Raw genomic sequence first — 12,626 nt, 5'->3', positions numbered from 1 at the left:
ATCCCCCAGTAGTCAATATCTGAAAAGGAAAATAATCCTTTTTCCAGGTACAATTGTTAAATACTAAACAAAGATAATCCAGTCCTCACAGTGCATTTTTGACCATGTGTATTTTCTGCTGTGGCCAAAACCTCTCACAGGGACATAAATTTAAAGTATTTAGGATTGCAGTGAATATCTTGCATATCTAGTGTATTCATAATTTCAAGGAATATAGAAAAGTTGCATCTTGTGTTTAGAGGGGAAGCATGCTGACTTTATTCTTGCTTTAGAAAAATTTATTTCAGTGTATACAGACACTCCACACCTCTGGTACTCTTTGAAAGTATTAGTTTGCATTTATCAGGATAGCTGTTCACTCCTATGACTAAAGGCCAGAGAAGATCGTATTTTTTAAAAAAACAAATCAGTGTTGTCCTTGTACCGAAATATTACTCTGTACTACTGAGTAGGAAAAGTTGTTGTTTTACAGTTTAAGAAAGTTATTTGCTTTTATTATGATCAAACCATAATGTTATGAGTGTTCCAATTATGATCTTGAATTATGACATTCAACTAGAAGACAGTTAATCAGGATAACATTTTACAGCTCTAAATACTGGAAAAAAACTAATCTTAGAGCATTACTATTTCCCACAGCTGCTTGGCAATGCAGGAAAGACAGTAGTATGCTCATGCACAGCATACAGTCTCTGCAGAGTAACGAGAATGTAACCATTTATCACAAACTAGTGGAGAAAAGATTGGATTTTAAAGAACATGACATTTTTATATATGTGCAGATTATTAAGTTACATTTACTTAAACAAGGTGTTCTATTTAGGAATCCTGTTTGCATAAGAAAACCACAAGGTCCTGCTCTAAAAATCCAATCAAGACCTTAAAGGCAAATAGCCAGAGGGAATTCTTCCATATAATTAGAGTCTGTGTAATTTACCTGAGTTGTAAAGCCAAAGCAGGAGGCATCAGTCTTAATCCTATTCTTCCAAGCTGTGCTGGATAAACTCCAACCAACTCAATCACTGTAACATGCCGGAGATCTAAACCACATTGTGCTGGCTGTGTAAGATATGAAGATAATCAAGTGGATTAATTATGAAAAGCACCCATACAATGCAATTTGTGATAATCATTAATGTAGGGTTATTAAATTTGGCCTACAAAACTTTGTATGAGCAACAGCCTCCTTATTTCTTTGGTTGCAGAACTGAGATGGGGATGGCACATCCAACCTTATGCTCCTTGATCTCCCAGTGATTTCTAATACAATCAACCATAGTATCCTTCTGGACTGGCTGCAAAGATTTGGGAGGGCACTGTTGCAGTGGTTCTTCCTCTGTGGTTGGTTCATTGCCCCTCACTTGTAGAGTGCCTCAGGACTCAACACTCTCACCCCACCTGTTTAACCTCTATATGAAAGTGCTGGGTGAGGCCCTCCATCCACTTGGGTCCAGTATCATCACATCAGTATGCAGATGACAACCAATCATACATCTTGACCCTGAGCTACCCAGGTGATACTGTCTATGTTCTGACCCAATCTATGGAGGCTGTTTGGATCTGCATGAGAGGAATAGACTCAGGCTCAATCCTGGCAAAACCAAATGACTATGGTTATTTGAGCCTCCTGGATCTGAAGATTTTTCATCTTCGTTCTTGAATGGGGTTGCAATTCCCCATTCAAGACTGGTCCACAATCTGGGTTCATCCCGGATTCACAGCTCTGCTCAAAGAGCAGGTGGCAGCTGTGGCCAGGAAGGCCTTTGCACAAGTCCATCTAGTGTGGCATTCCTAGAGTGGGAGGCCCTTCAGACAACCACTTATGCCCTAATCACCTCACAAATTTTCAGCCTCACCAGGTAAACCAGATCAGGAAGTCAACTCCACAGGAAGGCTAAAACATTGAGATTGGCTATAACAACAGAATCTTGCAAGTCTGATTGTGCTGTACCTCCTCCCCCTTTTTATACTCCAGTGAATTAGTGAGGCATCTGCCTCAGTCACTTCCAAATGTTATCTTGTTGCTTTGGACTAAAAAAATATTTCAGTCCTGTGTGTGGTTCTTGTATATTTCCATCAAGGTTATCTTCCTTACTGTCTACAAATATAATTGGACATGGCCAACATTAATAGATTAGAGACTAATTTTATTAAATATTCTTAATTGTGAAATAATTTAATGCTGAAGAAACTATTCCTCACTTCTGAAGACTTATCAAAAAGGGTGGGGTTACACATGAAATGGAAAATGAATTTACTTTCAAACTCCAAACCCTGCTTCACATCATACACATTCTTAAGCCTCCCTGAATGACTTCTGCCTAGAAGTATTTTGACCCATATCCAGAACAAACAGTCTCATTTCATTCTGTATATGGACCATTTATTTATTTATGGGGAGGGGCAGGGAAGCAGTCTTTAAATGGAGTGGAAGAAGTCATGGTAGAAGGGACCCTGAATAACAAGAGCAATAGCTATTGTCCCTATATAGGGCAGAAGGTTTTAGATTCATTCTGAAGGGGAAAAAAATAAGTATAACTCCAAACCATATGAAGACCATTATCCACTAAGATGAATTACTGCAGTGATGTCAGAGGAGACAACTTTGCTGATTCCTCTGCAGCCACCTTGCCCCTCCCATTTAATCTGGAATAGGTTAAAGGTTTTTCTAGAACAGAGTGAGTGGTGGCATGGTAGGGGTGGGTGGATTTAAAGGGAAATTATGAGAATCACCTCCATTGTTCTACAACAAGAACTCTCCTGGAACTTATTTAATTTAATCAGCCCTTTGTGAATATGTGAGCCAAATTGTCATAATGTGTATTAAAATAAAGGAGAAAACAATATTAATGACACTGCTCATCTATATTAATTTGGGGGGAGAATTAAATTCTACTTACATATAATAAACTTTGACTTACCTGCAATATTCCCAGCTGCATTCTATAAAAGTAATTGGCTGCAGTAGGAGTGGATATAATCAGCAGCCTTCGTTTTTCATAAAACTGGTCTAGAAGAGCTGCTGCTGTCCTCACACCAATATTAATATTCATAGCTGAAGAGATATACAAAAAGTGAATGACCCTACCATGTTTATATAAAACTTGAAAATGTTCAAACAACATATCACAGAGAAATATTGACAGAAAAATTATCAGCTAATGCCAAGGTTTAAAGATTATTTCAATTCTTTGCAGCGACCAACCAACCTTACATCATCACCTTCAAATAAGTTACAAATCTAGACACTAAATAAATACTCTGTCTATGTTAACTGGTAAATCTCTTGGATCTTGCAACAAGCATAAAAAGGAAGAATTGTGCTTAATTTATTTCACTCATGTCTAACAAGTTACTGCTTCTTCCAGACTTTAAATCAGTGTTTCTCAACCTCGGCAACTTTAAGAGGTGTGGACTTCAACTCCCAGAATCCCAGGCTGAGAAACACTGCTCTAAATTATATCTCTGTGCAGGGAACTGGATGGGAAAAGAGGGTTTCAGAACCAAATGTATCTTTTCCTGGGATTGTGTGGGCTTCTGGAGAAAGATAAGCTTCTTTAAATGTTGTCAACAGATCTTATGAGAGTACCACTCAGACTCCAAACTATTTTCCCCTTTCAAATCCAGGCTACAGCACAGTCCAGCTAAGTAATTAATTTGCAACTTCTGAAGTTATTTATGAGTTGGTGGTGTAGCTTTGCATTTGAAAGGGGAAAGATGCTTTGGAATGTGGGAGGCTGTTTATATAGCATCTGCCAGTAACTTCTTAAAGCAACTGTACTTTTTCCCTGGATTGCTTAACTGCCTTTGGAGCAGCAGCACAACTTCAGGAGAAGGCTCATTTAATTTAAACAACTGCAGACAAGCGCTATGTGAGCCTTTCCCCCTTTGAATTCATTATATACCTACTCTTGGACTGAAATAAAACCTCAAGTCTGTCCTTTTAACAAACAACATTTATCAAGAAAGAACAAGAAATCCACAGAAGAAAGGGATGAAGAGAAATACTCGAGTCAGAGGACATCCATGAATGTTCATAATCCAGATAACCCTTCATTGGGTGTGTTCCACAAAGCTCTTCACTTCCAATTCTGAACACTACAGCATCAGTTGTTTTTTAAGTTTAAGAAAGAAGTGAGGATTATAATGGGGAAAACTTGGGGAAAGAAACAGAAAGCTCACTACATTTAGAGACCCTTCCATGAATTCCCATAGATCTCTAACTGAAGCCCTATGGAAGAAGTGGGAACTTTCTTGACCTTAATATAATGAATACAAAGATAAAGAGCTTGTGTTGACTGACATTTTGCCAGCCTATTTATACACTGAAATAAGAAATCTTTTTATTGCTTATTGGCAAAATATTATCTACTTAATCTACATGTAAATTATGTTAACCAAAACCTTGAAGCACCTGGAGGTATCATGTTAAGTCATGTTTCAAATAATTCTGATCTATATGCTTCCCTCTTACAGGATTTATTCATTACTCACGTACGTGTACAGGTTGGGTCTGTTCCTGACCAGCCTAAATTATACTGGCAAACTCTTGCTGGACTTCCCTGCAAGTCATATCCACCAATGCAGGAAAAATCACAAGTTGCACCATAATTATTTCCATCACCAGAACATTTTATGTAGCCATTGTCTGGGGCATTCAGTTTTCCACAGCGCCTGACTTTAAATACAAAATAAGAGGAGCATTCAGTAATCCATTATCACTTCCAATACATCAAAATGAAAATCTAGTTACCTTCCTCAAAGATTTAGATTTCTTTATTATTGGTTAATTAATTAACAAGTATATATATCATGGGATAATAAAAAGAATATCTGGCTAAAATCCCGTTTTCATACTGCACTATCATTTAAAGAGTGATCACAGTGACCCTAAAGCCAGAACAAAATGCCACTAGTTATACCTCTTTGCTGAGACGAGAATTTCAACTGCAAACTGAAATGGATTGTTTCTATTTTCTAAGTTGATGTAGATTCTCAGTCATCCAGGTGGAATTATCTGGAGGTTGAGTCACGGCAACTGGACTTCTTTTCTTGTTGGTTTGATACGTTTCGCTGCTTGTCCAAGCAGCTTCTTCAATCTAGGTGAATTAATTTTATTGTGGTAGTCTGCAGAGTTCAGGACAGCTGTGCATCTTCCTTTGTCTCCCGACAGGATGGTAATGGTTTCATCTTTGCTGAGGGCTGTCAGGGCTGTCCTCTCTTGGGTGGTAAGGTTGGGTGGAAGAGGTTGAGCACCAGTTAGTACTGCGGAGATTTTCAGCCGGAGTTGTTCTACTTCTCCAACGGGCAGGTTGTTGTTGTGGATGGCAGAGTCTGCGGCTGGGATGAACTCCACCCCAGGAACATACTTGGGAGGGATGGCAAAGTTGAGGCCTTTGCTAGGACATCTCTCTCTGGCTGGGTGAGTATCAAACCAACGTATCAAACCAAAAAGAAAAGAAGTCCAGTTGCATGACTCAACCTCCAGATATTTTCTAAGTATGCCATGTCACTTTAGTAAACAGAATGCGATGTGCTATGTGCATTGCTATATCTAAAGCAGATATAACTTCATTTATGTATCAGCTGCTGAGACAACTGGGTATGTATAAATCATTTTCAAATAAATCTCCCACAAATGCTAAAATATATCCTTTCTTATCAGTGATATACTGTGACAGAACTAAGACCAAAGCGCCATTTATTGGTGCTCCCCTCCCTCCCACCTCCCAATATCTCTTTCCCAACTATTTCCAAAAACGGAGGAACACAATTTGCCATTTCCAATAAAGAGGTCAGGTTTGATCAGCAAAGTATTCCTTTAAAGAATTATATGACAAATTACTGTGCTAAACTATAAAGCTATAATTATCTAAGTCTGAGAGAGAACCTGATATCCTCAAGAGATGACCACCCTCAGCCCCAGCCAGCATTGTTAATAGAGATTATGGGTTTGTAGTTCAGCAATACAGAATGCATCAACTTACTATCCCCATATGTTTTTTTTTAAAAGGCCGTCTCCTATTTATTTTGTGCTGTCGACATCAGCCTTTTCCAACATTAGTGCCTTCCAGGTATATTAGAACTATAACTCTGAATCTTGACCCAGATGGGTAGATTCAGGAAGCTAGTTGACATTTTCAAGTAACATGTAAATGGGGCTTGGGTTCAAGATGAGGCTTGTTTCCAGATGGAAAATGGTCTTACCAGTGACTTTGACCAAAAATTTGCAAGTTCCCTTATTCCCAGCTCTGTCATACACAGTATATTGGATTTTGTGATCTCCTTCAGAAAAATATGATCCTGGTGGAAGTCCTTTCAAGATAACACTAAAAATGAAATAAAATGCTAAATTAAAAAAGACAACGATGTCTCACTCTTGCAGTGTATATTTTACAGAATATGGTCTAAAGAGGTAATATTAATAATATACTTCTCATCATGAACTTCTGAAAATCTGACTTTTTCAAACACTATCTACTGGTAACAATATGCAACAACAATAATATAAAATATAAAACAGGCACTAACTATATAAAAATTGATCTTGCATCTTGTTAGTCCTCAACTGCTAGACTAAAAAATTATTTGGGCTGCATGTTTGAAGAAAAGACTAGGAACTAATGCGCTGTAAACTTCTCAGTTCATACTAACTTTTAGAGCCTTATGTATTAAACCAAAGGTGTATAAACTTAAAAAGTGTGTTTCATATACACCTTTTAAGTTTATATACTTTCAATTTATTGTTTAACCATACATCTTTACTCACTCAGTCAAAATGCCATCAGCAGTATCTCGTCCCTCTGGAGTGTCCCAGAATACCCGGGATGTTAATTTATTGGGTTCTGCTACCCTCTCCTTTACACTTGGGCACTGAATTCTTGGAGGTTCCATGTCTGTAAATAAAAACACACAGTAACATAGTGATTTGTTTTAAGCTACTGTTCCTGAAGCATAGCACATTTTCAGACAATAGTAAAAACATTAAGCCACATTATCAAACTGCTATCAGGACAGTTACAATTCATCCATTAAATATTAATATTAAAACGATGCCAGTAATAATATTATCTAAAATACCGGAGAACTATCTGAGATTAAGAACAAAGCAATAAAATGTTTCACATAAAGTTATTTCTTGCCTACCCTTCTTCAATTTTAGCTATCTGTGCTTTTCAAAATTCTTATTTTGTGAAAAGTATAGCTTTTTCTATACAAAGTTACTCTACTCAAAGTTACACTTCAGTTTTTTACTGCATTATAATTGGCAACCCCGCCTCTCTAAAATATTTTTTTCATTTTCCATCATTCATGAAATATTTTTTCCATCAACAACTTAAAATCTATGTTTATTTTTTGTTTAATACCTGGAAAGGAAAAATAGTGCTGAACTTGGTATCTCTATAGATAGTCATTACAAGTAAGACTGCAATAAACTAAAACACTGCATACTTCACAACAGTAACAACCAATATATGTTTGGTTACAATTATACTAAATTTCAAAAATCTGGTCTTGATTTTGAAGTAGATTGACGCAAGTGAGGAAAGATTGTAATTTTTAAAAAGTGTTTGGGAAGACTAGCAGATTAAAGCTTTAAAGTTCCATTTGCATGTCTAGGGGCAGCTACATCCAGAGATTTTTAAATATTTTGCTTGCATTTGTTCATCTAATTGCAATTGTGTGCAACTTCATTCTGTGTCTCCTTTTTTGACTGAAAGGCACCGTGTTCCCAATAATAGTATGTATAGCCTGGAACCATATAGCCTCATATTCTTTTGTACACATCAAATTGGTTTATAAATACTTTTGTCAAAAATGGAATATATAAAGACATTAAGGCCTATGAATACTACTGTCCCTTTTTCTTAAAAAACCCCCAACACTTTGCACTATAACATTTTCTTCCTGCTTAAGGCAAATGAATCAATCATCAGTAAACTGAAGCTGGTGATCCTGTACACAACTGCAAATGTTCTTAATGCCAGTTGACAAAAACTTTTGCTGATGATAAATGGATTGGGCAACCTTTTAAAATGCACTGCTCAAAGAACAGGCAATCCCTGTAAATAAGGCAGTCCCTAATAATAATAAACTGAAATTAATAAAAAAAGAATGGAACAGTTTCTGGACTATTCAATGTTTCAGGATCCTCTCACTAAATAATAAAGCGTAAGAGTTTCTATTTCGTTATGAATTTCAGTTACCTTAACATAATGACCCTGTGTTACTATAGGAACTGTATCTCAAGGCTCTCCTGGATCTGCAAATACTTCTTGCCTGACCAGAATGTTCTAGGCCATTGTAACTGCATAGAAACAATTACTAGATAAACACAACCCAAATTCACAGAAGGCAGGAATGTATGGTTTTATATGTAAAGAAGCCCCATGCAGCTATGCTAGTTTGACAGTAGACAGCTTTCCATCAATACCAGACCGATTGAAAAATGGTTGAAATTATGTATGCTTGATGTTAGCCAAAAGGCTGAGAAGTAGCATCTATGTTCAGTGATTGCCTCTCCAACATTTTTTTTTTTATTCTGTCCTTCCTTCTAGAGAACTTACTGTGGCTTATGTGATTCTGTGCCATCCTCTGTCAATTTTATCATTATGAAAGCTGGGTTTAGAAATCATGATTTGCCTGAGTTCACTAAATTTCAGAGAGGAATGTAGATTTGAATATAAGTCTTCTGTATACTGTACTTGTTTAATATTCTAACAACTATATCACATTGTCATTTTCTGTCTCTCTCTAATTGCTCCAATTTGAATAGCCTATTAAATATTCAGAAAAGCTCTGTTGGATACCTAATTTAGGATGCAATAAATGCAGAGAAATACAACTGCTTTGTCTCAATGATAACACAATGGAGGCATGATAATGGCCCTCATTTGTGTTTAGCCATTTTCATTAGGAGACAGGGACACAATTTGCATTTTGAGCCTCATTTTGGCTGCATTATAATCTTTTGATCCTTAGGAAACTGTGTAACAGTGCCAGAAAGTACACTTGTGAGCAACTGTATTCATTGCCTTTTGCATATCTTTCACTACTCTCCAAATGCAATGGTGTATCATCATGATTTTCAACTTACCAACACAAGAAGCTGGTCTTCCGCTCCAGACTTTGTTATCCATACATTGTACTACTTGATCTCCTTTTAACTGATATCCTGGTGAACAAAAATACTCACACCTGGAATTAAAGTATGCACCATCTACACACTTGAATCCTCCATTAGGTGGCATGGAAAGTGTTGGGCAACGTTTTTCTGCAAGAGAAAATCAACATTAATCATTGAAGACATGATTATGTTACTTCATATCAGACTCTACATTATACTGAACTGCATTTTGCAACATCATGTGTAGCAAAGTCATTTTTGTATGAAAGCAATACAGGGACACAGAAGTGGTCTGATCGGCCTGGGTGATGCAACAGAAAAGTTGTAATGTACTTGGTGTAGTAATTTTTGTAGAGGGTACAGGGGAATAAAACATGAGTAGCATTGTCTATCATTTCCAGTCCATAAGGTCAGATGGATTTCTTATAGAGAATCTGCCTTGTAAGACAGCCAAAGGAAGAACAACAAACTTTATCTTAGTAAATGTTCTCCTGTGTCTGGGGAATAGAGGGAGAGATAGCTGACAGGCCCTCCTGGTAGGTATTTGTAAACTCTTATGTTTCTCTGTGAGCCTCATTCTTTTTGGTGAGCTATGTCTTCAAATCACTGTCTTAACTGCCACTTTGGTTTGCTCGTGTTTGATCTCTCCCCAGTAAAATTCTGGGAAGAGATCAAGGGAGCAAAGCTTTAAAAGTATGGCCTGCTTCCCCCTAGATTAAAAAGAGCATTAACTTTGCCTGTGGTAGTTCATTTGCAGATTCTTTTCTCTACAATACTATACAAAAAAACTCCTCAGGGCCCTACTAAGCACAATTTGAGAATGTGATAGAAGCATTGTGTTATCAGTGTACAAAAGGATTTGGAGGCTTTGCTTCACCAATTGAGGAGGTGACGTGTGCAGTAACTTTGGTTTTAGTAACTAGAATTTACTCTAACCCTCCAATTATTACTGGAAAGTCAGAGGGTCTCCTGGATAGTGTGAGATGACTGGTTGCTAGGGGAAGGGTGAATTGCCATGGTTAGGGAAGATGTGCTAAACTTTCCAAACAATCCACCCAGTTTCTCTGGGTGGATCCATTTACCTTCACTTATAGTGGGTGACTTCCTCAAGTCATTCTGCTGGTGGAGTCCTGAAGGTAGCTTATGGAGGTGTTCTTATTTGTGCATGACTATATCTAGAGTAAATCTGGGTTAAACTGGGCCATGGGAGCAGAGATATATTGAAAATTCTGAAATCTGTCCTTTGTAATTCTCTGTGAAAATTAAATATGGCTATATTTGCAACATATAGAAGCAAAAAGTGGGTGATTTTGCATAAAGAAACTGAGTTTTGAACAGGAAATAATTTTACTATTGCCTTCATTTTACATGAAGTGCCGCATGGATGGTCAGGAACAAAGAGAAACAAGGGACCAAAATATCTACAAAACCACTGCAAGAAAAAAAACAGCTGATTTATGTTTCTTATTAAAGTCTGAAATCCCTTCCTTTGTCTTTTTAGTATCAGTGTTTATATTTATTGCTATGTATTTCATGCAATTCCTTTCTCATGGAAAGCTAAAAAAAAAAAGACTGTATAATTTTCTTTATAAAAGCTACACGGATTACACTTCCATTCATAATAAATCCTTAAAGTTATATGTGCATATATTTAAAGGAGCCTACATAACCATACAGAGACGTAAATGAAATTAATTAATTACATTCCATTAATATTGCCAATGCAGCTAAAAAAACCCTACACAAATTCTTCCTTTTGAAATGAATAGGGAGACTTAAAAAACGTATTCCATTGTATGAAGTTGAACACTATCAACTGTTTCAACCAGCATAAAAAAACTTTACTTTCCTAAAAGTTGCTGTTTCATCTCTTGGTTTGGGCTTCTTCAAACCCATATGAGCTAAGAACTAATTTCTACCCTGCTAAAACATTGACTAATAAGAGCTCCACTAAAATTCAATTCTATATGATCATAAACAACAGGATCAGAAGCAAGTGAAGTTGAAAGCAAACCTTCAGAAAAAAATGAGCCACTTACGTTTGCAGAGAACTTTCCCAGACCAGCGTTTGTTTGACTGGCAAATAAGCTCCTGAGGACCATGTAGTTCATAACCTTTCTGACAACGAATATCACATTTGGTCCCCAAGACATTTCTGTAATACCCCTCCTGAGGACTTCTGCAATTTGCATAGCCATATTTCACCTTGATAGGGGAGCACCATGGTGTATCTAGGAAGAGAAACCACAAGATGAAAACCAAGAAATGAAAGAATAAGAACTGTAGAATTAATTTAACTATGGAGTTCAAGTGGGGAAAAACAAGAATATAAAATTACACAGGGAAACAGAAGCTACATGATCCAAAGGCCTCACTCTCCAAAGTTATAGAACTGACAACTATCGCTTTCCCTGTATGTTGCATGAATTAACTATTATATTAAAAATTGCACAATACTGAACTATTAAAATCAACAATTTGCAAGGAGGACTGCCTCCTCAGTTTCCTGCTGTGGGATAAGTCTGCCACCAACTGGCCAGTTACCATAATTAAGATTTTTTTTTTCCTCTTTCAGAAAGAAAGTGGATTGAATTTGCACCAAAAATGGATAAAATGTTATCTGTAAATGTTGCTTAAAATTTACTTTTTAAAGATTGCAATCCTATACTTACTTTACTAAGAATATGATCTACTGAAATAAATGGACAAGTATAACAATACCCCATTTCTCCTTTTATTTTACAGAAAATATTTCCTTTAAAACCATTGACTATATTAGTTCCATGTATGCTTTCTACTCTGTTCTTCAAAAATAAAACAAAAACTTTAATTCTTCTCTTTTAAGCCAAATTAAAATTAGAGTACAATGCTGAAGTTTTAACTTTCACAGCTGTGTGATTCCAGTTGACTCTATTTTCCCAAATATTTAACAGTTGCTATCTCAAAAGGAACTTATTTAAGCCAAGTCTCATTCGATCAGTGACTGGCTCACTGAATTTTTTGACATGAACACCATATACGCCAGGGAGAAAAATTAAAAGAGGTGCACGTGAAAGAGAGAATTTTGATATTCAATCTATACAAGATATGTAATACAACTACATGGCTTGGCACTGAGGTACCCGCAGGACTGCCCCCTTCAATTACAACTGGCTTGTCCAGGAAAAATTGCTTGTAATTCCCAGCTTCTGAGAAATCAAGGAGGCTAAGTCCAGGAAGAAGCAACTCCCATCATGGCCCCATGTTATTGAGCAGCCTTTCCCTGGAAATTAGACATGCCCTGACACTGTTGGGCTTCCAGAAACAAGTTAGGAAGGAATTCTTCTAGAGACTTTTTAAAAATTAATTGAGGAAACCACATTCTTTGATCCTTATATACTGCTCTGTTTTTAGAATGCATGCTAATTGCCTTGATTTTAACTATATGTCTCTTATTTTACCAAGGATGTTTTAAGCTTTTTGTGTATTGCTGAGAAACCTATGACAGTGATTATACAAA

At 36.7% G+C, this 12,626-nt stretch overlaps 1 protein-coding gene across 2 annotated transcripts in view; it reads right to left on the bottom strand.

Moving 5' to 3' along the window:
- Positions 1-12,626, bottom strand: part of SRPX (sushi repeat containing protein X-linked) — a 41,154-nt gene that overhangs the window by 2,238 nt on the left and 26,290 nt on the right. For both annotated transcript variants that reach the window (XM_007433248.3, XM_007433250.3), the window contains 7 exons: positions 11,167-11,358; positions 9,098-9,274; positions 6,770-6,896; positions 6,208-6,329; positions 4,499-4,678; positions 2,922-3,055; positions 938-1,059 (listed from right to left, as the gene is read on the bottom strand). In XM_007433248.3, the coding sequence (XP_007433310.2) occupies positions 938-1,059; positions 2,922-3,055; positions 4,499-4,678; positions 6,208-6,329; positions 6,770-6,896; positions 9,098-9,274; positions 11,167-11,358 (1,054 nt within the window). The remainder of the gene's footprint in view (positions 1-937; positions 1,060-2,921; positions 3,056-4,498; positions 4,679-6,207; positions 6,330-6,769; positions 6,897-9,097; positions 9,275-11,166; positions 11,359-12,626) is intronic.

Source organism: Python bivittatus, unplaced genomic scaffold (genome assembly GCF_059951505.1).
Source record: "Python bivittatus isolate LINGU-HERP-01145 unplaced genomic scaffold, Pbiv_v1 ctg000350_np1212, whole genome shotgun sequence".
NCBI classification, from domain to species: domain Eukaryota; kingdom Metazoa; phylum Chordata; class Lepidosauria; order Squamata; family Pythonidae; genus Python; species Python bivittatus.
Note: the sequence above shows the minus strand (reverse complement) of the source record. Positions and strands in the feature narration are given on the sequence as shown.